This window comes from Pollachius pollachius (assembly GCF_949987615.1).
Source record: "Pollachius pollachius genome assembly, chromosome: 3".
Lineage (NCBI taxonomy): Eukaryota > Metazoa > Chordata > Actinopteri > Gadiformes > Gadidae > Pollachius > Pollachius pollachius.
The window spans coordinates 329,868-356,977 of NC_136936.1; the positions used below are offsets into that span (position 1 = coordinate 329,868).

The 27,110-nt window shown below is 45.6% G+C and overlaps 1 protein-coding gene across 2 annotated transcripts in view; it reads right to left on the bottom strand.

Moving 5' to 3' along the window:
• The window catches only part of ppp1r37 (protein phosphatase 1, regulatory subunit 37), a 46,313-nt gene that overhangs the window by 14,313 nt on the left and 4,890 nt on the right, over positions 1–27,110 (bottom strand). For both annotated transcript variants that reach the window (XM_079733143.1, XM_079733142.1), the window contains exons 3-5: positions 10,034–10,131; positions 681–726; positions 470–570 (exon numbers count right to left, since the gene is read on the bottom strand). In XM_079733143.1, the coding sequence (XP_079589269.1) occupies positions 470–570; positions 681–726; positions 10,034–10,131 (245 nt within the window). The remainder of the gene's footprint in view (positions 1–469; positions 571–680; positions 727–10,033; positions 10,132–27,110) is intronic.

The following is a 27,110-nucleotide window of genomic DNA, read 5'->3' on the forward strand; positions in this document are numbered from 1 at the left end:
AGAAATATATTGATAATTATGTTTAATGTCGGAATAGATCAAATAATAAACCCTTGTCGTCAAGCCTTTAGAGTGAGCGTTGGAGGGAAGCCAGAGAGCGTGTTAACGTCTATCTGGTGCGTTGGGGTTGGGGTTCAGAGCGGTTGTTGTTTGAGGCAGTATTTGAATGTCGAGGCGGTTGGGTTTACAACCCTCAAAGCTCTTTTTGTATATCCTGAGCCGTGCGGGACAGGATGCAGTCTGTGGCTCCGTGTTCCTTCCAGACCACTCTCCAGGCCAGTCCTCAAAGCGTGTGTGTGTGCGTCTGTGTGCGCATCTGGGCCTAATGTTGTTTACATACACAGGCATGTGAGTGATGTGAACCGCCATGATGAACCCCTTCAACATCCGGTCGCACAAGGACTGAGGCAACGCAGAGAAACACAAATAGAAACTGGATGAAGGTGGAATGAGTGAGCGTTTCCCTCACATCTTCATCCAGGTTTGTCTGCTCCAGGTCCACCAACTTGAACTGCACCCTCTTCAACACCTCTTCAAGGGACTCGCAGGTCTTGTAGTCCAGCTTCTCACCTGGAACACACACACACACACACACACCTCAGCAGTGTAACACAATGTGTTGTTGGTGACTATCCATTTCAATCCCAGAGTGTCACATAGTTAGTGTGTTGCACACTCACCTTTAAGATCCAGGCATTCGTTTCGCTGAGTCAGATCTTTCAGTTCCTGCAGGGATCAGGAGGCAACAGTGCATCAGTAAAGGACACCTGGTTAAGCACTGAGTAGTACCAGAGGCACACCTTACACCAATCACAGGTCCAACCGTCGAGAAAGATAACAATAATACATATTCAGAGAGGCTCGTCCACGCCTTTGTCTCCTCCAGGTTGGATTACTGCAATGCACTCCTCATCGGGATCTCTGGCAAGAGCATCCAGAAGCTCCAACACACACAAAACAGCGCTGCCAGGATCCTGATGAGGGTGCGCAAATTTGAACACATCCCCCCATCCTCAAATCCCTTCACTGACTCCCTGTCGCATTCAGAATTGAATTCAAGGTCTCCCTCCTCAACCACCAGTGCATCCACGGACATGCCCCCACCTCCAGGAGCTCCACACCCCCCAGACCACCTCACGCACCCTTCGCTCTGCATCAGCACCCACCCTCAGACCACCCAAGACCAAACTCCGCACCGTGGGCGATCGGGCTGTCTCCGCTGCTGCCCCCAGACTATGGAACGCCCCCCGACCGCCTGAAGGCCCCACAGACTACAGCTGTTTTTAAAAAAAAAACTTAAGCCTTATCTTTTTAAAAAAGCCTTTTGCTAATTTATTTTATTTTTTCTCTCTCTTAAACTCTGTAGCACTTTGAGATTTCTGAATGTAAAGTGCTCTACAAATTAAATATATTATTATTATTATTATATAGTTGCCTTACGGGCCGCCTTACGGGCCGCCCTGCGGGCCGCCTTACGGGCCGCCTGACGGCCCGCCTTACGGGCCGCCTTACGGGCCGCCTGACGGGCCGCCTTACGGGCCGCCTTACGGGCCGCCTTACGGGCCGCCTTACGGGCCGCCTTACGGGCCGCCCTACGGGCCGCCCTACGGGCCGCCTTACGGGCCGCCTTACGGGCCGCCCTACGGGCCGCCTTACGGGCCGCCCTACGGGCCGCCCTACGGGCCGCCCTACGGGCCGCCCTACGGGCCGCCTTACGGGCCGCCTTACGGGCCGCCCTACGGGCCGCCTTACGGGCCGCCTTACGGGCCGCCCTACGGGCCGCCCGCTCAGCAACACTGCGTACACAGCGAGCCCAGGAGGGCAGACATGACTCATGCCCCAGAGAGGAGGCACAGCCATCTTGGAACAGTTTAGTCTTAACGATAAGTGACACAGAGCTAAAACCTGAATTATCTAGGATTGGAGAAAAGAACTCCAATAGAGTACAGAGTGCAATTTTAGGATTCCTACAATGGAGTGTAAACTATTTATGGAGGTAATCTAAATGTATAAATGTACCCTGTTATTATAGTGACAATAATTCAGCCGTGAAGGAACGCACGCACGCACACACACACACCTTTAAACTATGTGCAAAAAGTCCCTATCCAGAGCAGGGCAGCTCTCCAATGCACCTGGTGACCTCTGTGCCGCTATCAGCCCTGCCCAGAGCTCTGCTTGGCACATGGTCCGATACTGTTCCCTCGTAGCCAAACACACGTCAGGGCTCCAGACTAACTTTATGCGTTGGTTGCACTGGTGCGCCTAACTTTTTTTTTTTTTTTAGGTGCACCAGCACAAAATTTAGGTGCACCTAATTTTTCATTGCGTCGCCTTTAACACCATAAGGTCACCTTTTATCGCTCTCCATAACTTTCATATAATGTGAATGATTTTTGAACAAGAATAATGGTGCGTTCCAGGCAACCCGTAACCCGTGTTTTAACAACCTTCTACCCGTGAAAATGCCCTGGAACGGCAGACAAACCCACAACTCACTACCCGTGAACTCGTACCAGACCGATTCACTCACAGTTCCAGCTCGTAACTTACGGGCTAAAAAGTGTCCCTGGAACGCAGCATGAGGTGTAGAGAAATGCTTGTCTTTATTTGAAGCACAATTATCTATAAAAATAAAAATAAAGTGTTTCAAGTTTTTCACTGAGCTGAAATGGAACATTTAAAACTAAAAAATTAAGCAAAATAAAACATTTCCAAATAAAAGAGCTTGTGCAGGTAGTTCAGACTCTCTGAATAACTACTCTCAGTAGTAAGGAAGGTTGGAACAGTAGGCTTAGTTATTTTGTATGAAAAAACATTCTGTTTTTACCTCGCTTAATTTTCCCCCTCTTTTGTCGCGTTTATTTCCTTTATCCGTTTCAGTTACTCTGGTGCTCAGGTCGTTCGCAATTTTTAAAAAAAAACACAAGCAGTGAACAGGATCAGAGCCAATCAGAGGCAAAGAACCGACGGAGCTCTTTCTCTTATTGGTTTAGACCACGATATGATCCTACCATGAGTAGGGATGGGGATCATTAATATCGATACCATTTTCGATACTCCTTAACGATCCGATTCTTTATCGATACCACTATCGATACTTTTCTATTAATTGGTGGAAATAGGAAGCGTTTTTAGTGATGAGGAAAATATTTAGGAAATAAATAATTGCATTTTAAATTAAATATGTAATTCTTAATAAATATTGACATCAGTAGTTTTAGTTATATAAAATAAAATGATTAGAGCACTATACAACTGTATAAGTAATACAGAAACATGAGTAATACAGAATTACCATGTTTCTCACCAAAAACTCAATTTACCGTTTCTTTACGTTACATTTGTTCGCATCATTATAACCTGACATTCATTTTACTGAGCCAACCTCAACACATCATCACGCAGCACATCTGAAACTTTATTTACTTTTTAAGATAACTACCTTGTATGCTGCTGATTACAACACCGATTTCACAATTGGATTACTATTTTTAACTGACGGGACTAGCGACAATGTCTGTGTGTGCGATTACCGCTCATACTTTGAGTGGATGATTAAGACGGGCCGTCTGTGGTGCGACAGGAGAAGGAGGAGACAGAATCTTTTCAACTCGGGGAGACAGTCGAAGGTACTGCATTTGGTCTTCATTTGATGCACAATGCTAATGTGCTTGGCCATTGAGGTTGTGTTCCCCCCTATACGCCCGTTCAGACATCCTTGCGAGCAAAGTTAACTGCCAGACTTCACTTGTTTTACTTGTAATACCTGTTTGCTTACAATTCCATTCAAAAACATTGGCGGACACGCTGCAGTGATTGGATTGATTTGATTTAAATGCCGTGACGCAACTCGAGGGATACAACATTACGTTACAAGACCTACAAGACAAAAAAAATAATAAATGGAACCGGGTCCTTGATAGAACCAGGTTACGATCCCCATCTCTAACCATGAGTGTGAGTTCGATTACAGGAGAACACAGAGAGATGATGCGATTGCGAAGGAAATTTATTTTTTCACCCGGGCAGCGTCAGGTGCACCAGTGCGACATATAAAAATATTAGTCGCATCCTTAAATATTTTGGTCGCACTCTGGAGCCCTGCATGTGTTTGCCCCATTCAGCCTTCCCCGTTTTGGGATCTTTCTTTACAAATGAAACAAGCAAGAAAATAAATACACAAAACCAGCGGGCGTTGGGTGACTCTTTTGCAGCCGGGCTCCATAAAGAATCCCTCTCATGTTTGACGGTGTAAGAGGGGCAGAACATCAGCCCATCAGAATGAGAACGAGCCTGGCAGAGGAGGACGCCCGTATCCGTCATGGGGAGGCGCGCCGCCAGACTCCGCAGCAGAGACCAGGGGTTTGCGTGCGTCTGTGCTTGTGTCTGTGTGTCTGTGTGTCTGTGCTTGTGTCTGTGTGTCTGTGCTTGTGTCTGTGTGTCTGTGCTTGTGTCTGTGTGTCTGTGCTTGTATCTGTGTGTCTGTGCTTGTGTCCGTGTGTCTGTGCTTGTGTCTGCGCGTGTATTTGTATTTGTGGAAACTAATGGCCATGTGGGAACAGATAGTGTTCAGGCCTGAGAGAGGTCTGGGGACCAGGCTTCACACCGGGCATGCAGCTCATTTCATTAGTTTGATTCTTATTTATTGCAAGCAGTTAGTGACGATTACTGACAGCAGAGTGGTTGCCCGAGTCCTTACCCTTTGAGACCGCCGTCTAACAGGGATGTCAACACCTGTTAATCACATCTAGTTCACACTAAAAACTTTAGAGGTACTTCTCTTTGAAGATGTGTGAGAATGTGAAACACCTTTTCATTGTCTCTCAGTAATCAGAAAACTAATTATGGGAATTGTACTTCCGCTGCAGTAGGGGGCAGTAAGTCATTCCATTTAGCCTTGGCCAGGAAATGTTCCCCCATGTTAGTGGTATGGCCTAAATGGCCTTGATTAGTCCAATTGGGACTAATTCCTTGCCTTATTTAAGGGGCGTCTCATTGTGTGTTGGGGTGAGTGAGGGTAGGTGCTGGCTTGATGCTAAAGTTTTGCTGTGCTATGCTAAAGTATGCTATGCTACGTTGCCAAGTTGCTATAAGCTATTTGAAACATTCATTTATATTTTGCACGCTGGATTTATTTTTGTTTATTCATTTTTTGAAGGAAATAAAAATGGAGAGTTAGAAAAAAACTGAGATGGAATGATAGGATTATTTTTAATCACCTGTTTGTGTCATCTTTTGTATTTATATCCACACATCGGCTTTGTAGTGGGAAGCGATTTTATTGGCTGCAGTATGCATCTACAAAGACTAGTCCCCTATACATCAGACACGCCCTTGGTCATCCGTCGACGGACGCATGTAGTGTGAACAAGGCGTAAACTACATTCACCAGTAACACCAGCGCCTTGTGCTGTGTCTCTGAGTGAACACTTGGGGGCCCTGAGTGTCCTAGATGCACTCAGTGCACCTCCTCCCAGGTCTCGGTGTGTGTGTGGGGACGTTGACTGCAGATGTTGGACCAGGCGGATGAACCATGCCGCTCAGAGCATCTACTGCTCAGAACCAGTGGATGTGTTGGTGAGCAGGTTGTTTGTTTGTGTTGTTTTTTGGTTGATACCACATTGAATAGTTTCACTTATTCATTGAGCTCTGGACGTGTGATGCAGAGAGAAACCTTCAGAAGAGCCAGTGATCAGATACAGGCTGCAAAGGACCGGCTCTGGAACGCTACCAGTCAGTGCACTGAAGAGCCAGTGATCAGATACAGGCTGCAAAGGGTCCGGTTTTGGAACGCTACCAGTCAGTGCACTGAAGAGCCAGTGATCAGATACAGGCTGCAAAGGGTCCGGTTTTGGAACGCTACCAGGCCTAGAGTTGTCAGAGATGTACTTTTCCAAACACCTAGAGGCATTGCTAGTGTAAATATCCCTCAATGCACATAAACTGTCGGGCCCTGACCCCCTGCCACGTCTACACGCCAGCGGGGCCCTCACAGAGAACGCATTTACAGCCACCGGGGAGGAACTGCAAATGGCTGAACTCACCTTAACCCCTCCCCCTCGCCGGCCAACTATTTAGTTAGCCTGGCTTGTTTATACGGCCGGTTTAGCACAAGGATGACTAAGCAGAAGGGAGAGCAGCGGACCACTGGCCGCAGGGCTAGACAACGACGGGACCGTCAAGGCAGCCCTGGTGCTTCTGTTGTAGAGAGAGATAGGGGGAGAGATAGGGGGAGAGGGGGAGAGTGTTCATAGACACAACCAGAGAGGGAGTGAATAAGGGACAGAGTTAGGCAAGACACTAGGAGCTGGTAGAGAGAGAGTGATAGGAGAGGAAGGGAGAGGGACCAAAGCCAGTTAACTCCCAGTGGAAATGTACCCACACAGCAGGTCTAAAAGCAGCTTGCGGGCATGGGACAGAAGCAGCTTAGCATGTTACTGTGTCTTTCCACAAGTGGCTGTGATGTCAGCCCAGCGTCTCAGCTGACCTGTGGGCGAGGCGGTGAGGTCCAGGGTTTCCACCGCCCCGCGTCACAGCCTCTGGGGCCAGCCTGCCTACATCACTTCATGATGCAGGGTCACACGCACGTGCAGACGTGTGTGCGTGTTTATAAAGGCGGTGAGAGAGGCCCGGCTACAGGGCCCGGAAGGGTGTGGCCAGCCGGGGGGGGGGGGCAGTACAAACAGTCCCTGAGACAGTGGTGTTACTGTCTCATCCTACCAGCCCTCTCACAGGCTGGGCAGAATCAGCCTGTGGGGAACCAGACCCTGACCCTGCAGAATGGGTTCCACTGAACCACTCCGTTCCAGTCTCAGTCTAGACTGGGGCGGCAGATGTTGGAGCAGTCCTAGGACCTTCTGTGATGGGATGGAATCCACCTGCACAGAGCTGACGTGAGATCAGGTGCTGGTGGGTTGGCCGCAGCTACCTTTTGGCCAAATTCTCATTGGTGTCAGTTGCTGTGTTCCTTTCATAAGGAAATTATTCTTAATCCATTATGATCAGGGCGTGGAGGACAAATGCACAACAATGTATTTTCTATGAGTTATAGGCTATATTGTGTTAGCAATACAATTAATTATGGATATAAATAATATTCCAATCTCGTCGTTTCTGATAATAATAATTGTATAGTTTAATTTACTTCAATTTTTTCCCAACTTTGAACTCAACTTAAGGAAGATGCTATTCTCCTACAGAAAATTAACGTGGCTACAAACCAATTTACACCATGTTAGGGGTGAGGGTTAGGTTTAGTTACTAACCCTAACCCTATTGACACCATGTTAAAACAGGTTGTTGGTGTGGCAGCATTTGTTTAAACAGGTCAACAAAACAGTGTGTATGAGTATGACCGTATGGGGCGCGTCGGCTGATAGGCTGACTATGACCGTATGGGGCGCTGCGCCTGATAGGCTGAGTATGACCGTATGGGGCACTGCGCCTGATAGGCCGAGTATGACCGTATGGGACCAGTACCAATACCCAGAGTTGAATCTGTCTGCGTTTTGATGTCAGTGCTCCACTGTGTTGAAGTTTCAGCGAGGGGGGGCTGTTGTGGGGACTTGGGTACTTATGTAAATAGACCCTCAAATGTTCCATTGCATCACTGGGAGGCAGACTATTTTAACAGCGTGGGGGATTTTAGGGGCAAGAAATTGTGGCAAATTAAGAAATATGTCATTCACCTTTACCATCCATCACTCTACATACTTTTGACGCAAATTACTAACTCAGTCACCCAGAGGCAATGCGATCCCTCTGTCATTTCCAGCCTTTAATTCATCATCACTCCGTTCCGTGACCAATCACAAGTGAGGGCCCCTAGTGAGACGGGAGCCAGGCAGCCTTTCCTCTGAGAAAGGACCGGATTCTTAGGGTGCGTTCACATCTGTCGTGTTTCATCAAATGCATTCAAACGTCGGAGGATTTACAGTCTTGGTGTGAATCCTGTGATTAGAAAGAGAATCAAGCCTGATTGAGTCACGCTCTGAATGTGTGCAAGATGTGTGAAATCCTGGCCGATGTTTGTCTTAATGTACTCTAAACGTACTGAAGGTTAGGGTTAGGACTTTAGACGTAGTGTGGGTGGAATATAATAGCTTAATACAGCGTTCTTTCTGGTGCTAAACTAGTCCAATGCATTTAATGATGTACTCTGACTGTATGTTCCTGCTCTTAAGAAAAAGCAGAATATATTTACTGCTTGTTGGCTCATAGTACCATTTATCTTTATTGCATTTATTTCTTGTTAGCATTTCCCTCAGTAAACGACTACAGGGGCTGCCCGGCACTTGTGGCTAAGGAAAGCAGAAACAAATACAAATATTGCAATATCTACAGAGACGTTCTGCTCAGAACCTCCCGGGCGTTCTGCTCAGAACCTCCCAGACACTCTGCTCAGAACCTTCTAGATCTCTCACCGTTGCCCTTCTTTGATTTGACGTTATTCTATATTAATTAATTACCACTTAAGGTTTTTCAAATACATTCTCATAATGAGCATGATTGGTTTATTCATACAACGTCATGACTCATAAACTAAAGCGTCGGCAACACATATTTATTCACCTTGAGTGTGTATCTGTTCAGCTGTGTAAAAGCCAAACTAAATGAAAAGAGTGAAAGCAACCTTGAAAAAGGCTTATAAAGGGAGGATTACGACAAACTGTGCTGGCTAATCCCAACACAAAGTCAACCAAAGAAAATTAAATATGAATACAACATTTTGCATTTTTTTAGCAAATACCCCCTTGGTGGCGTTTAAATAGCTGTCTTTGAAGAACAACCCTCAGCTATTTAATAGCTGAGGAGATTGACAAAGAAACAATAGCCAAAGTTTCAAATTTTCAAGCTTTGCAACAGCATGACTTCCATGACAAAATGGAAAACAATCCTTAAATGTTATTAATTTTCATAGGAACCGAACTTTGAGTTGTGTAAGTGGCGGGTTTCCTTGGTCGTGTTATACTCAGGTACCGGAGATCTGTTTGGAAGACAGCCTTCTCAGAGGCTATTTCTGTGGACTTCTACAAGATGCAGCTGATGTAGTTAGTGCCTGTTCACACAATGTTAAAGCCGTATATGTTAAAGACTACACCCTACAACTAGCTGGCTCCAGCCCGGCCCAGTGCACACACATCTCTCCATGTCCACACACATCTCTCCATGTCCACACACATCTCCCCATGTCCACACACATCTCCACACACAACTCCCCATGTCCACACACAACTCCCCATGTCCACACACATCTCTCCATGTCCACACACATCTCCCCATGTCCACACACATCTCCACACACATGTCCACACACATGTCCACACACATCTCCCCATGTCCACACACATCTCTCCATGTCCACACACATCTCTCCATGTCCACACACATCTCCCCATGTCCACACACATCTCCACACACAACTCCCCATGTCCACACACAACTCCCCATGTCCACACACAACTCCCCATGTCCACACACATCTCTCCATGTCCACACACATCTCCCCATGTCCACACACATCTCCACACACATGTCCACACACATCTCCCCATGTCCACACACATCTCCACACACATGTCCACACACATCTCCCCATGTCCACACACATGTCCACACACATCTCTCAATGTCCACACACATCTCCCCATGTCCACACACATCTCTCCATGTCCACACACATCTCTCCCTGTCCACACACATCTCTCCATGTCCACACACATCTCCCCATGTCCACACACATCTCTCCATGTCCACACACATCTCTCCATGTCCACACACATCTCTCCATGTCCACACACATCTCCACACACAACTCCCCATGTCCACACACATCTCCCCATGTCCACACACATCTCCCTAGACAGCAGGGTTGCTGCTGCCTGAACCGGGCTGGACAGAATTCATTGAGACCCTGCTCTCCTTAGCACCTGGTGCTTCAGCCTCCAGGAAAACGCTGTGTGCGTGTTTGTGCGTACATGGGTGTGTGTGTGTGTGTCACTGGTTCCCTGCAGCTGAGTTCGGGCCTCACCTGAATCTGTTTGAGCACTTTGGTGATGGGCTTGCAGTTGAGCTTCTGGCAGCCTTGTTTGTAGGCGTTGAGAATCTCATCCACGGTCACGTTCTGGGCTGTAAAATAATCAACATGGGGTCAAGTTAACAGGGCCTTTTGCATAACATCTCTGTTACTTCTACAGCAATATACATCCCTGCCTCGTCCAAAACATCCACATCGCCCATATAGGCTATTCTACCTGTGTTCTGCTTGGAGGTCAATGTGATAATGCGCCTGAGAGTCATCCTGACTCTCAGGCGGTGGCCCCTGAACCGTATGGGCGTGGCCCCTGAACCGTCTGGGCCTTGCCCCTGAACCGTCTGGGCGTGGCCCCTGAACTGTCTGGGCGTGGCCCCTGAACCGTTTGGGCGTGGCCCCTGAACCGTCTGGGCGTGGCCCCTGAACCGTCTGGGCGTGGTCCCTGAATCGTCTGAACAGTCTGGGCGTGGCCCCTGAACTGTCTGGGCGTGGCCCCTGAACTGTCTGGGCGTGGCCCCTGAACCGTCTGGGCGTGGCCCCTGAACCGTCTGGGCGTGGCCCCTGAACCGTATGGGCGTGGCCCCTGAACCGTCTGGGCCTTGCCCCTGAACCGTCTGGGCGTGGCCCCTGAACCGTCTGGGCGTGGCCCCTGAACCGTCTGGGCGTGGCCCCTGAACCGTCTGGGCGTGGCCCCTGAACCGTCTGGGCGTGGTCCCTGAATCGTCTGAACAGTCTGGGCGTGGCCCCTGAACCGTCTGGGCGTGGCCCCTGAACCGTCTGGGCGCGGCCCCTGAACCGTCTGGGCGCGGCCCCTGAACCGTCTGGGCGTGGGCCCTGAACCGTCTGGGCCTTGCCCCTGAACCGTCTGGGCATGGCCCCTGAACCGTCTGGGCATGGCCCCTGAACCGTCTGAACAGTCTGGGCGTGGCCCCTGAACCGTCTGGGCGTGGCCCCTGAACCGTCTGGGCGTGGCCCCTGAACCGTCTGGGCGTGGGCCCTGCCCTGTGGGACCTCTTCTTTGGACCAGTTGGGCGGGGCATGGACACACCCTTGGCAGGTTAATAACAGCTCTCAGATCACAGAAGCGTGCTATGTGTAAGGATGTTAAAGTCCTTTTAGTAAACCTTTTGTTTGGTGTACTCAAAGTGAAGACTTTTTTCTTCAATTGTTCTTAACAACCACCCCCAGGGAATGCTACTCTATTTGAGCTGCACTAAACCAAACATCATCTCTGACCACTAGTGTTTGTAATTACTGTACGTTAAATACGGTCCGTTACTATGAATTGATTGAATAAACTGCGTCATCTGAACGCAACCCTGGCTCCAAACACAAACTGCTAGTGAGGAGACTGAGATAAGGGTTGATGATTGGCTAAGGCAGTCATGTTTCATGGTAGCCAATCTAAGCCATTGTTTTTAAACACAAGCCAGGACGCGTGCACACACACACACACACACACACACACACACACACACACACACACACACACACACACACACACACACACACACACACACACACACACACACACACACACACACACACACACACACACACAATGAAGCAGCAGAAATGGCGAGTCTGGAGCAATCCGATGAAAGTTGGCATTTCCTCTAGTATTCGGCAGATGTTCCGCAGCCTTTGCAACCAAGCAAATTAAAATTGAGTTAGAAGTATATCAGGGCCTTGAATGGGCAGTTCAACCATTTAACATTTTAAGGCCAAGGGAAAACTGCTCAGAAAAATCCAAATTCTTTCACATATAGCAACTTGTTTTATTTATTTTAGGCATGTTAGTAACTGGAGTGCACCTAACTCTCCATCAACTAGAAGAAAGAAGTTTGCAGCAAACTTATTTATTAAGATGAGAAATAAAAATTAAGAAACTTGAGAGATCTGTGGACAGAGTAAGGGGAAATAGGTGAAAACTGTCTTTGTGCAGCTGTCAGCATTTCTGAATTCAGGCACCAAGGTGAGACCAAGACCTCACTTCATGTCCTTCTCCTCTTCCCTACAACACCCACTGCCTACAGTATGGGTTAACCCTAACCCATCTACAGTATGGGTTAACCCTAACCCATCTACAGTATGGGTTAACCCTAACCCTAACCCATCTACAGTATGGGTTAACCCTAACCCATCTACAGTTTGGGTTAACCCTAACCCATCTACAGTATGGGTTAACCCTAACCCATCTACAGTATGGGTTAACCCTAACCCATCTACAGTATGGGTTAACCCTAACCCTAACCCATCTACAGTATGGGTTAACCCTAACCCATCTACAGTTTGGGTTAACCCTAACCCATCTACAGTATGGGTTAACCCTAACCCATCTACAGTATGGGTTAACCCTAACCCATCTACAGTATGGGTTAACCCTAACCCTAACCCATCTACAGTATGGGTTAACCCTAACCCATCTACAGTATGGGTTAACCCTAACCCTAACCCATCTACAGTATGGGTTAACCCTAACCCTAACCCATCTACAGTATGGGTTAACCCTAACCCTAACCCATCTACAGTATGGGTTAACCCTAACCCATCTACAGTATGGGTTAACCCTAAACCTAACCCATCTACAGAATGGGTTAACCCTAACCCATCTACAGTATGGGTTAACCCTAACCCATCTACAGTATGGGTTAACCCTAACCCTAACCCATATACAGTATGGGTTAACCCTAAACCTAACCCATCTATAGTATGGGTTAAACCTAACCCTAGCCCATCTACAGTATGGGTTAACCCTAACCCTAACCCATCTACAGTATGGGTTAACCCTAACCCTAACCCATCTACAGTATGGGTTAACCCTAACCCATCTACAGTATGGGTTAACCCTAACCCTAACCCATCTACAGTATGGGTTAACCCTAACCCATCTACAGTATGGGTTAATAGGGCTGGGTAAAAAAATCGATTTAATCGATTTCGGATCGATTTCAGTTACATTTTGCAATATCAAGATCTATTTTTTTTTTCTATCATTATTATTATTTTTTTCACTTTAATAAACAATGCCTTAATGCAATTTGCAGTGATGGAATGCTGTAGTTCAAGTACACTTTCACTTGCAATTCCTTTATAATTTCAAAATTGCACTTTAGAGACTTGAGACAGTTGTTTACAGCTCAAGTTTAAACTGTCCAATTTCCAAGTTTTCACTTAAAACCTTTTGTTTAAGATGAAGAGAACAAATGAAGTACATTTGTATTTTGTAACACAGTTGAGCCATTTTCATTAATTAAGAGCAGATTGAATCGAATCGTGATTAATCAATTCAGAACCTTATGAATTGAAATCGAATCGATTTAGGAAATTGGCCCGAAACCCAGCCCGATGGGTTAACCCTAACCCTAACCCATCTATAGTATGGGTTAACCCTAACCCACTGGCTCCATCTTCTCTCAGATCCCTTCCAGCTACAGTATGCCTGTGCTCTACGGGGAAAGTTAACCTTTGACCCCTGAACAGCACAGTGGGTTTTCCTGATGGAAGTTAACCTTTGACCCCGTACACTGAATAGCACTGTGGGTTTTCCTGGTTGATTCACCTCCCTTCCTGTCAATCCAGTGCCGGTCTATTAATAGTGGATAATGGGACTGTTGACTCATGGCACATGTCAGTTTTCATTGCGGACAGAGCTAGAGGACGGATTAAGTGTGGCTTTGTTTAAGGGCATTAATTCACCATTAACCGTTATCGTCTCCAAGTTGCCCAATGAAATAAAAGCTCAATAAAACAATAAGCCTTTAGAGCCTAAATAAGACACTTATGGGACGATAATGATTAATGTTAATTTAATGCGCGGCTCTTGACCAAAGTTAACACTCCAAGTAACTGAGGTCCTAGTGACCAAAATATGAGGTTTTAACCGAAAGGAGAGAAGAGTCTTGATGCAACGCTCTAAGGGACTAATCCTAACACCAGGAGCGAGAGTCCCATTACGGGGACTTGAGTGGTACCAGTTTGGTCATGGGCACGAGGTAGCATGCCCAACTATTTTCCATGGCAGAGGTACATAAAGGTTTCCCGACCCCAAGCCCGCTTTGTGCAGGGCATCCTCTACAGGCAGGGTGCCACATCGGCTCATACACAAATATTTGCACTTTTCTATTGCATCGATGATGAAATCCCACCAAGGGGCGTGGATAGAGAATTGTTGCCGTCATCGTAAATTATCATCATAAATCTCAAATTATCCTCTTCCATCTATCGCCTCCCCTTAAATATTGTGTGAGCGTGCGTACATTTGCTAAAAATAGAGATGTATAGATTGTAAAAACAAAAGATCATAACATACGAGTAGCAAAACATTAAGCTACAAATATTGCTTTGAGTTGATTTCATTATTGCTCATTGACAAGAGAAGCAGTGAAGAAACCACAACTTGGGTTGTACAGGTTCAAATGCATCCATGTTTGTGTTTGTGTGTGTGAGAGGGGGATGGAAAGAGGGTGTGTCTGGCGATGAACCCAGTAGTACACAATGTACCCAGAACTGTGCTAGCTAAACGAGGTGCTAAACGGAAGCAGCAGGCCTCTACGGTCATAAATGGCATTAATGCCAGCCCTGTCTGCTGGCTTTGGGAAGAATGGGTGGACTGCTGGGAGGGTTGATCTCTCCCATCTCTAACATAGGAATCAAAGGCACTTCCTAACAAGGCTGAGTCCTTGCTCTGTGAAACTGCATCTGTAACATGTGCAGTGAAAAGCAACACGCCAGGTTTTTCAGTGAGAAAGTTGAAGAGTGCGCCATCGCAATCCATCGTAAAGCCCATGAAAGTGAAGAGTGGGATAGTGTAGCGGCCAGCGTGTCCAAGCGCCAGCACAAAAGGTACAGGGTTTGATCCCGATATCTGGCTGCTGTCTACATGTAGGCAACCTGCAGCAGGATGACACGTACATCTGAGGTCTACGCTACAGTAACTGTTGCATCATGTCTCTCAGACGGCAGGTTGCGCTGCTGTGGTTTGGCTGCCGTTAGCCACCAGTACCAAGCGGCTCTATGGACACTGCGTGCAACTCGATGCTCATCCAGCAGATCAACACAGAGGAGCAGAGACAGCCGGCTGTGTGGTGAAATCACAGCCTGCCCGCCGGAGACGACAGGTGGGGAAGAGCAGATAGACAAAGACTAGCGTAAACTTGCTGCTGGCCACACGATTGCGCTCAGTGTTATTGAGGAGCAACAAACCTTCCCTTTTCCTGGCCCTGTTGGGCAACTTCCAGGAAAATGGGGTGTACAATTATAAATTAGACAACACGCTTGATCAAGTTCTGCCATCACAGTGGAGTTTCCAAGCTCAATGAAAGGCTAACTTAAAGGCTGGTTAAAGCTTGGAGGACATCGCTGCTGGTTGGGGCGAGCGCTCTCTTCAGTGACCAGGGTCTGAGTGCACTAACCCACGGTCAGTAAGGCATGGCCAATGGTCAAAACACACATTTCTGAGGCCCCTTGCAGCCAAGGTTCAGTGAAAGCATGAAATGGACGGCAACTGGCAGCCGTGAGGAACCTTGGCCCCAGGACATGAGACACATGACACAACAATGTGTGTTCAGCATTGAGTCTCTTCAGAAGGTGCGACTCTTTCACAAGCTGGCGTAGGAAGTAATGAGGCTCATTTGTGACAACATTCTTTTATTAATCCATTCAAAAAGTTACTTTTGTACCAAAACATGTGATTTGTTATTCTGTCTCCCTTATTTAATCCTATGCATCAGGTTAAATCCTGAGAAACGGATCAGGCTAATAGAGGACTGAGGAAGAAACAGGTTGACTGACTTCTCATTCATGATCCTGACCTCAGTGCACGGGGGGGGGGGCCCGGCGCGGTGGGCCAGCCCTGTTGCCAACAAGGGAGTATCCCATAATAACACGACACAGAGGAACAGCCACGCCCAAATACCCCCACAGATTGTTGCGTGGCCTAGTCTTGCCATTCTGTTGAGTACCAACTTGATAAAAGATTGAACTTTGGAAAATATACAAAACGCTAGTTAGTAAGGGCTTCTATAAAAACTGGAAAACATCAGTGGCTGGAAACAGTTTGTTTCGTATTTCGGTGACACTCATGGAGCAGAAGAGACACAGGTACACCCAGACGTCTACTCCGTCTCTCCTCGGATAAAAAGAAGAATTGTAAAAGCGCCAGTACAAAATCAGTACAGGAAGGAATGCACGGCAGGACTTCCCAACAATGGCGGACCGGGTTCAAGTGCGTTGATGAATACTGAATACATTAGAGTCTCAGGCCTCGAGCCCTGGCTAACAGGATCAACGAGTGGGAACCGTACCCTGCAACTGCTGGTGCGAGGAAGGAGGCTCTCTGCTACGCTCACCTTCCTCTACGGCTTCTTTCTGGGAACCGGTGGAAGGGGAGGAACCCGTTCAGCCCATTATGAAGTGTAAACACATCTCCCCAGATACACAGCGGCCAACACATGAGTCATGTGGAATAACAAGGGACATTCAAGAGCTTGTGTTTCAACCGTCACGTGTTGAACATGGGAAGGTGTTCCCGTCACCCATCTTTATTCCAGTGTGGAACAACATAAGCCAATAAAATTAAAAAACAAATAGTTGGTTATACTTAAAAGGACAGATGAATAATGAATCAAATCCCGAAAGAACCAGCATTTATTCGTTCTTTATAAGCCAGCAGATTCCCCGACACGGTGGTGTGTGGATACCCGTCCGAACCACATCGATCTTGCATAAGATTCACAGCCTGACTGGGATTACAAAGGGTCCACAATGCATTCCTTCTGCATGGTGTGCAGGGTACTGATCCAATGCACACACAGCCTCCCCGTGGCCACGGAGCCATCTCCTGTTTCTACACCGCTGTCCTCAGCAGGAGCCAGGTGTAACACACATCGGCTCTGGGGGCTGGGTTCTCCGCTTACCCCAGCAACAGCGAGGGAACAAGTAAAGACAGGTGTTTGAATGTGTGGAGCAGGACGGACAGAACACACACTGGGGAAGACACGCGGGCTCACCACCCCGGGGAAGAGGCTGTTGCCCACGCGGCTTTTCAGTTTATAAATAATGGCTAATGCCAAGCACAAGTTATCAGTCCAAAGTTGTCTTGGCTTACCATGAAAATATTGCTTTGCCTGAAGAGTGGCTGAGGCGTTAATTCTGTTAATAGATTGCATTTGGGATTACCAGCAGACGCTTTTATCCATCACACTTTAGCTATTAGTTAAATTTGAATACCCTGCTTTCACTGCGTTTCATGATTGCTATGTTTGATTAACATGAAACTGATTTGGGAAACATTAAACTACCTTCATCACTACACCGAGTACTACCTATACAACTTAAGAGTTATGTGATTAAAGGGGGCGAAACGAAACAAACACACACAGGCGCACGCACAAGTTGTATGAGGTCACACAATTCTCTAATTCCTGCATGACGCTTGCACAACTGCAAATCACTGGCATAGCCTTGAAAACAGAAGTGCCTTGCTTGACATACAATGTTCAGATGCTTATCTCCAGCTATGGACAGAGTCAACATTTGCTTCACCTCATTCTGCTTTTCTGTTTCTAGCTCTGAATCCAGGCACACACATTGGTGATCACTTGACCACACTAAAAGGGCAGCTAAAAAAATCAGAATGTGAGTTTGGTGGCCTTTTGCTCTGCATGAAATGACACATTCACACGCAACTTGGGGTAAGGCATGGCTAATTAGCAATTTACCACATAGCTACTGAACATTTTCATGAGTGACTTTTCTCTTATGAGTGAATATCTCAATGGGGATCCAAAGGGATTTGGTGTGAGGAACTGAAAGAGGTCCGAGATGGCCCTAGTGAACTCACCTCTTTTACAGGAACAACGGTTGAGACACAAACCTGAAGAACCATTGACCCCAACGTTGAAGCGATACGTGAAGCCACACGGAAGATTAAACAAAAAAAAAATACGTCATCCCGGAATCGCAACGATTTTTTGTTGAAGGTGCAGACAATACATATTTGATTTCCCAAATACTGCACCAGCAAAGTTTATTCTAAATAACATACAGAGTATTAAGAAGTGGAGAATAAACCTTGATAAAAGTCCACCTTCTGAGATGCTTATCAACCCCCAGGGAAAAGGGGGCCGGGTTAGTTGATAGCACAAATGTCCGTGTCCCCACTTCTAAGCACGCTTGTAACTTCTAACTGTCACGCTTCTGTTTGAAAAGCTCTCATTAACTGATGAAAGACAGCGTTTATCTCAGAGGCAAGGGTTAGGGTTAGGGCTAGGGCTAACCCTAACTGTGAAAGACAGCATTTAACTCAGAGGCTAGGATAACAGATTGAGAGGAAATCTTCTTCACATGCAGTCTGGTCCCCAGCAAAGTGGAACGCCAGATCCACTAATCAATTGCCCTGATTTACTAGAACATAAAAACACTGTACCCCATAGCTCTAGGATAAGGTATGGAGGAGAGACCAGCCCATAGCTCCAGGATAGGGTATGGAGGAGACCTGCCCATAGCTCCAGGATAGGGGAGGGTATGGAGGAGAGACCAGCCCATAGCTCCAGGATAGGGCATGGAGGAGACACCAGCCCATAGCTTCAGGATAGGGGAGGGGATGGAGGAGAGACCAGCCCACAGCTCCAGGATAGGGGAGGGTATGGAGGAGAGACCAGCCCACAGCTCCAGGATAAGGGGGGGGGGGGGGGGGGGTAGGGAAAAGATACCATCCCAGTATAGAGTCATGGGTAGGCTATGTTTTATTCTCCTTAAGCCTGTTAAATAGTTCAAACTGGGATCTTCCTGTCCTCTGCTGTGCGCTGCCTGCTCAAGGCAGAGGACAGGGTTAGGGTTAGGGTTAGGCCTGCCTGTCCTCTGCTGTGAGCTGCCTGTTCAAGGCAGAGGACAGGGTTAGGGTTAGGGTTAGGCCTGCCTGTCCTCTGCTGTGAGCTGCCTGTTCAAGGCAGAGGACAGGGTTAGGGTTAGACCTGCCTGTCCTCTGCTGTGAGCTGCCTGTTCAAGGCAGAGGACAGGGTTAGGGTTAGGGTTAGGCCTGCCTGTCCTCTGCTGTGAGCTGCCTGTTCAAGGCAGAGGACAGGGTTAGGGTTAGGGTTAGGCCTACCTGTCCTCTGCTGTGAGCTGCCTGCTCAAGGCAGAGGACAGGTAGGTGTGAGCCGCTGCCAAACAGACAGTGTGGTCTGGCTGGGTGAAGCCTGTGTGGGCCTGGATCCGGAGCATGGTTTAAGGTTGGGTGGTTAGAGACAATGCATACTATGGAGGAGATATGGGGTGTGTCCCTTTGAGACTTTTAAACGGGTATGGTCAGACCGGTTCAGCACCTTCCAGCAATGGGTCTTTATAATGAAATCAATCACATCAATTGATAAATTAACCACCTGTGGATGGTTTGGGATACAAAGTTAACTTGCACATCATGTCGTTTCCTCAAATTTGGACATTAAGCTCGTAACTTTGATTATTAGCGGCTTATTGCCATAACAATATCCATTCATAGTATATTATTATTCGGATTATCAGAAAAAAATATTCATCAGGGGTCCTACGCAAAATGTAGGAAACCTATTGTATTCGTTTATATATTCTCTTTTTCTGACTTTTTGGGTTGTAGAAGGCTTGTATGACTCTAAAAATGAGTCAGGGAATCAAAAGATGGGCCAGAATAACATATAGGTGGCGCTATAAAAAGGCCTGTAAGTTCAGAGTTTAAACATGCTGCCATTACCTCTAGGAAAGTGCAATATGCATGAAAATGATTATACATTTCACCATTCGCCCTGATGAACAACTTTCAAAACGCAGCCCATATGGTCAGACCATTTGGATTCAGCGCAGTGACCACAACTTGACCTAAGACAAACACTAAAACAGATTTGGTGCCGGAGATTTTAAAAGGCAGCAAACCCGGCACACACGTATCAGGTGACTGGGACTATGTGATGTAAAATTCATAGCAATAAGGCTAATGTCTGTATACGAAATACATACATATGTAAACAGATCTGCAACACGTTTAAACAGTCATACAAGTCTTCCATACCAAGACTTCTATTTCATAAAAAAAAATCCTAATCTGCCCTTGGCAGTCCAAATGTCCACGTAGTGTTGTGGTATTGCGTCAGTTTCAAGACCATCGGGGAGCTAGTTCTAATCCAACCTCAACCAATCATTCTGTGCGACATGGCATGACATCAAATAATGTTTACCATCATGTATTCATTAGGCCACCACCATACTCGTCATACAGTAGGACCCTACCATGGTTGCTTGCAACTATATTTATAATGTTTATTCTGACATTAATTTTTTAGGGTTAGTGGATTAAAAAAATAGTGACGTTTAGAAAGAAAAGACAAAAGGAAGAGCGCGTGTCTGGGCAGGCCATGTGATAATGACACTGGCCCTTGAACTTGACAACTGGATGGACTATATTTACATCAGGAAGGACTCAGATCTGGGCTAGAGCATCCTAGTGCTGATAAGAGTGCTGCAGGACATATCTTCCTGTCTGTTGAGGGAGGAAAATCAGGAACAAAAGTATTCTTTCATTGAAAATGAAATAAAAAGTAGTAAATGTAAACTGTAGCCCTACTGTTCTAGATCATTATTATGTACGTAACGTTAGGCATTTGTAATTTGGTTTTCATCAACTTATTTGATCAGAATAAAAGCCTTGGAGATCACTGTAGGGTACATGATGTGTCACCAAACGTCACTGTAGAGACGGAACAACCAAATTGGATTTCACTTGTACTGTTGCTGTTCATGCTGCCATTACCACTGCCCATGATGACGGCCGTGGCATTACAATGCGGTAGAGGGCTTTGAGCTTCCCCAACACACTACAAAGTAGGGATCAACCGATTATCGGCCGGGCAGATTATCGGCGCCGATATTCGGCATTTTGAGGCATATCGGCATCGGCCTTTTTTTTGATCCGACGGGCGATAAGAGATCAATTTAAAACTGGGTTATTGTGGCTCTGATGCAGCCGCGCCTCTCTGTCTGCTGTCACTACGCTGCCTCCAGCATTGTCCCACCCACAGCACCATCTGATTGGTTACACGCTCTGGTTACACGCAGAGCCACGACGGGTAACAGCCAATCAGCAGTGAAAGCTGTGCATGCACAGTGCTCACACACACAGGGCGGAGAGGAGAAAAGGTTTTGTCTGGTTTGGTTTCGAGGTAAGTTAAGGCAGCAGACTCTCCCGAAATTGTAATAAACATCCCAGTCCTCTACAACTCACTACTACTACTACTAACTACTAGTAACATTACTGTGAGCCCATTAACGTTATGTAAACATAAGCGGCAGCTCTGCTCACAGTCCGGCTTGCCTGTTAATCACTCGAAACAAGGTTTGTTGATAATATCAATATATATTCCGTGATAGTAGAAGTCTGTGTGTGAGTGAGAGTAAAAACCTAATAAACTCAATTCAGTCCAGTTTTGTTGCAGGGAAGCACGTTAAGCGGTGGTTATACTTCTACAACTGCGTAATGCGCTATCCAACTGCGTAACCACGGAGCCCCTCGAGCCCTTAGGCTTTAAGGTGAAGGCTGATTAGCTTTTAGCGTAACGTTAGCCCAGCGGTCCGTTTTCTCCTTCTCTGGCTCTAGACGCTCAGCAGACTGTAGCGAAACTCTACAACTCACGACTACTAACGTTACTGTGAGGCCCAATACGTTAGCAGCAGCTGTCTGTTCCTATGATAAACACTGATTATTAAAGTGAAGATGCTGTAGGCTATTTAGTGTTTTTTTAAAGGTTTAATAACTTGAAACAAGGTTGCTGATAATATTGATAGGGAAATAGTCAGTGATAAAAGTAAGAAGAGAGAGAGAGAGAGAGAGAGAGAGAGAGAGAGAGAGAGAGAGAGAGAGAGAGAGAGAGAGAGAGAGACGCCGACGCCATTTTGTTTTTAAGACTCGATAGGTAGATTGACGAACACAGAGATTGTGACATCCGTCAGCAACACGCAAGCTCTGTGTTCGTCAATCTACCTATCGAGTCTTAAAAACAAAATGGCGTCGACGGGTGATCTACTAACGGTATTGTGTGTATAAAATGTCATTTTTAATAAACAATCTGTACACTTACAAAGTTCTCAATGCCTCGTTTTATATGTTAAGACCCATATTATACTACCAAAGAAGTGTCGGGCTACTTTTAGCCTTTTAAGTGGTTTAAAATAGCGATAAAGTTTTTACCATAACAAATGCCCCATCGTTCCAAGTTTATAGCGTTTTGATAGAATCGGCTAAAAAGAGCCAACTGAAGAAAGCGTCTATATACAGTTTTTGTGCTTCAAAAAACGAACGTTTCAACTCATTATCATACAAAACATATCCAAAATCCATTTTACACCGGAATTACCCTTTAACTTCATTAGAAAACCCTGCACTTTTTGTTTTTGTTTGAACTTAAAAGAAAGATAAGTAAAAGATTAACATTTCAGTTCAGGAAAATGTTAGTGAGCCATTTATTTGTTTAAATTGAGTTATGTTGCAAATCTGATAAGCTGTTGTGTTTATTAAAACATATGCTTAAAGGCATTTAAATGAAGTTAAGTGTTGGAGTTTGTATTATTCAAAATTTTGACACCAATCTTTTCCCTTTTTCTGTAAATTAATATCGGCTCCAAATGTCGGTTATCGGCCCCTTGACCACTAATAATCGGTATCGGCCCTGAAAAAACCATATCGGTCTATCTCTACTACAAAGCACTGTCTTAACCCCAGCTCACACACAGCGACTAGAAATTAAGTTAAACTGGGATTAATAGAAATAACATTTTTGTGAAATAGCCTATGTGGCCTTTGTAAACCATCTCTTATTGGTGGGTCAAGAAGGCTTCAGGTCACATGTCCTTATCATTAAAACACACACACACACACACACACACACACACACACACACACACACACATCAGGATGTGTTAGGATCCAAGATAAATGTTAAGGGTTAGGCCTGTTGCTGTGGGGCTAGTTCTACAACCCCCTCGGTGTACAGGGTTACACCCTAACCCTAGTAAGATTAATGCTCAATGCCTATACAACATGTGGAATTAGAGGTGGGCCTTCACATAGTACGGACTAGTTCTGATTACACTGTGGGCTCTCAGTCTTAGAACTCAATCAGCACATCATTTGCAGCAGCAAGAGCACATGGGCTCCTGGTTCTTAGTAAGTAAAGGACACAATGGCCTTAAAGCACCTCTTTAAAAGGCTTTAGTGATTGGCCAACATTCACAGGTAGCAGGACCACAAAAGATGACCTGGCAGCACAAGTTTGTAGTATGATGCAATGATGCTGCAAGCACATGCTTCACCAGTGTGCGTCCACACACCACAGCTGTGTGCAGTGTGGAGAGTATAGGAGAAGGACAGCAACATTGAACTTTCAACATTCAACTACAAAACCACGCGCACACAGCTACAATACCACAAGTACACAGCTACAATACCACAAACACACAACTACAATACCACAAACACACAACTAAAATACCACGCGCACACAACTACAATACCACGCGCACACAACTACAAAACCACGCGCACACAACTACAAAACCACGCGCACACAACTACAATACCACAAGTACACAGCTACAATACCACAAGTACACAGCTACAATACCACAAACACACAACTACAATACCACGAGTACACAACTACAATAACACAAGTACACAGCTACAATACCACAAACACACAACTACAATACCACAAGTACACAACTACAATACCACAAATACACAACTACAATACCACAAACACAACTACAATACCACGAGTACACAACTACAATACCACAAGTACACAACTACAATACCACAAGTACACAACTACAATACCACAAGTACACAATTACAATACCACAAGTACACAACTACAATACCACGCGTACACAACTACAATACCACGCGTACACAACTACAATACCACGCGTACACAACTACAATACCACAAGTACACAACTACAATACCATGCGTACACAACTACAATACCACAAGTACACAACAACAATACCATGCGTACACAACTACAATACCACAAGTACACAACTACATTACCACAAATACACAACTACAATACCACCAATACACAACTACAATACCACGTGTACACAACTACAATACCACGAGTACACAACTACAATACCACAAATACACAACAACAATACCACAAGTACAATACCACAAATACACAACTACAATAACACGAGTACACAACTACAATACCACAAATACACAACTACAACAACACGAATATACAACTACAATACCACGAGTACACAACTACAATACCACAAATACACAACAACAATACCACAAGTACACAACTACAATACAATGAGTACACAACTACAATACCACAAATACACAACTACAATACCACAAATACTACAATACCACGAGTACACAACTACAATACCACGAATACACAACTACAATACAGAGAGTACACAACTACAATACCACGAGTACACAACTACAATACCAAGAGTACACAACTACAATACCACGAGTACACAACTACAATACCACAAACACACAACTACAATACCACGCATACACAACTACAATACCACAAATAATACAATACAACGAATACACAACTACAAAACTACGAATACACAACTACAATACCACAAGTACACAACTACAATACCACAAGTACACAACTACAATACCACAAGTACACAACTACAATACCACAAGTACACAACTACAATACCACAATTACACAACTACAATACCACAATTACACAACTACAATACCACAATTACACAACTACAATACCACAAATACACAACTACAATACCACAAATACTACAATACCACGAGTACACAACTACAATACAGAGAGTACACAACTACAATACCACGAGTACACAACTACAATACCACAAATACACAACTACAATACCACAAATACTACAATACCACGAATACACAACTACAATAGAGAGTACACAACTACAATACCACGAGTACACGACTACAATATCACGAGTACACAACTACAATACCACGAGTACACAACTACAATACCACGAGTACACAACTACAATACCACAAATACAGAACTACAATACCACAAGTACACAACTGCAATACCACAAATACACAACTACAATACCACGAGTACACAACTACATGACCCTACCGGTCTGGCATTGGAGTGAAGGACGCCATGATCTACCTCCTCAAAAGATCCCTCTCCCACCTGGAGACAGCTGGAAGCTAACCCTAACCCTAACCCTCACCCTGTGAGGAACATGTTCTATGATCTCTGTGGAGGGACGAGCTGGAACATGCTGGAGTGGACCCTCAACTTGCTGCCTGGGTCCTGGACTACCTCACAAACCGTCCACAGTATGTGAGGAGGAAGGACTTCCAGTCCACCAAGGTGGTCTGCAGCACAGGGAACCTTCCCGGCTCCCTTCATTTGAACCCTCCATACTTCAGGTACAACCTCCCACACTGCTACCTCCAGAAGTTCCCTGACGACTCTGCGGTCTTCGGTCTGATCAGGGACGGCGACGACACAGAGAACAGGGGACTAAACTGGGACTTTGTTGACTGGTGCCAGCGGACCCACCTCCAGAACAACGTGGCGAAGGCTAAGGAGCTGGTGGTGGACTTCAGCAGGCGTAAACATCCCTCACCCACACGGTGAACGTCCAGGGGGTCGACATTGAGTCTGTGGTACCTGGGACTACACATTAACAATAAAATGGACTGTAGCGGGATGATCAATGCCCTCTATGGGGGCCAGAGCAGACTCTTTCTGCTGAAGAAACACAGTTCCTTTGGTTGGCAGGTGGCGCTCCTGAGAACCTTTAATGATCTGTGGTGGCATCAGCCATCTTTTGTGCTTGAGCAGCAGCATCACGGCTTCTGACAGGAAGAGACTGAAGAAACTCATAAAGAGAGCCAGCTCTGTCCTGGGATGCTTGTTTGACCCAGTGGAGGTGGTTGGTGACAGGAGGATGATAGCAAAGCCATCATCCATGTTGGACAACACGTCCCACCCCCTTCACGAGTCACATCACTGAGCAGCACCTTCAGTGATAGGCTGAGACACCCGCAGTGTGTGATGGAGAGGTACCACAGGACGTTCCTTCCTGTAGCAGTCGGAGTCTACAATCTGCACTGCTCTCGCTGACACACACACACAGTCCATTATTAATATTGTAGTTTGCACTACTGTTATTTGCACTATCCTCTTTGCTGCTGTGACCCTGCAAATCCCCCCACTGTGGGACTAATAAATTATTATCTTATCATATCTTAAACAGCGGATTATAAACAGCCATTATAGGATTAGGGACTTTGACAATTCCAGGTGAGATATGGAGGATATATGGTAAATGTTGCCGAAAGTGGATGCACAATCAACAGTTCACCGACCAAAATACTAAAACAAAACAAGTCATGAATCCAGTGTTCAACTGGATGATTCATTATGCTGAGTGAAGCATCTTTTGGGAGGCAACATTGTAGTCTGTCATCAAAGAATTCATACAGGCTATATTTCACATTTGCGCTACAATGTGTGCATTCGGTGACATAAAGGCAAGAACACAGAATGCTGACAGTCTACATCTTTAATATGCATATCTTTCTGCAACAATTAACCCCATCTGAGTTGAGATTCTTCCCATGGAGAATACAGTGACTTTGTAGAAGCCTACAGACTGTATCGTGGTCACTAGGGCTGCTCGATAATGGAAAAAATCATAGTCACGATTATTTGGGTCAATATTGAAATCACGATTATTCAAACGATTATTTTTGAGTTTGAAAACACGATGTATTTAATCAGCATGTCTTTACCAAAAAATCTTTTGTAACTGAAAACTTTGAAATTACGCCTGAAAAAAATACACAAAATTGTCAAAAAAATTGACAATTTAAAAATTGTCTAAAATAAAATAAAAGGAAATTCGATTATATTAGTATTGTGATCGTTTGTCCCTAAAAACGAAATCGCGATAAAAAATTAGATTTTACGCCCAGCCCTAGTGGTCCCACAATTTTTCAATGCCATTCC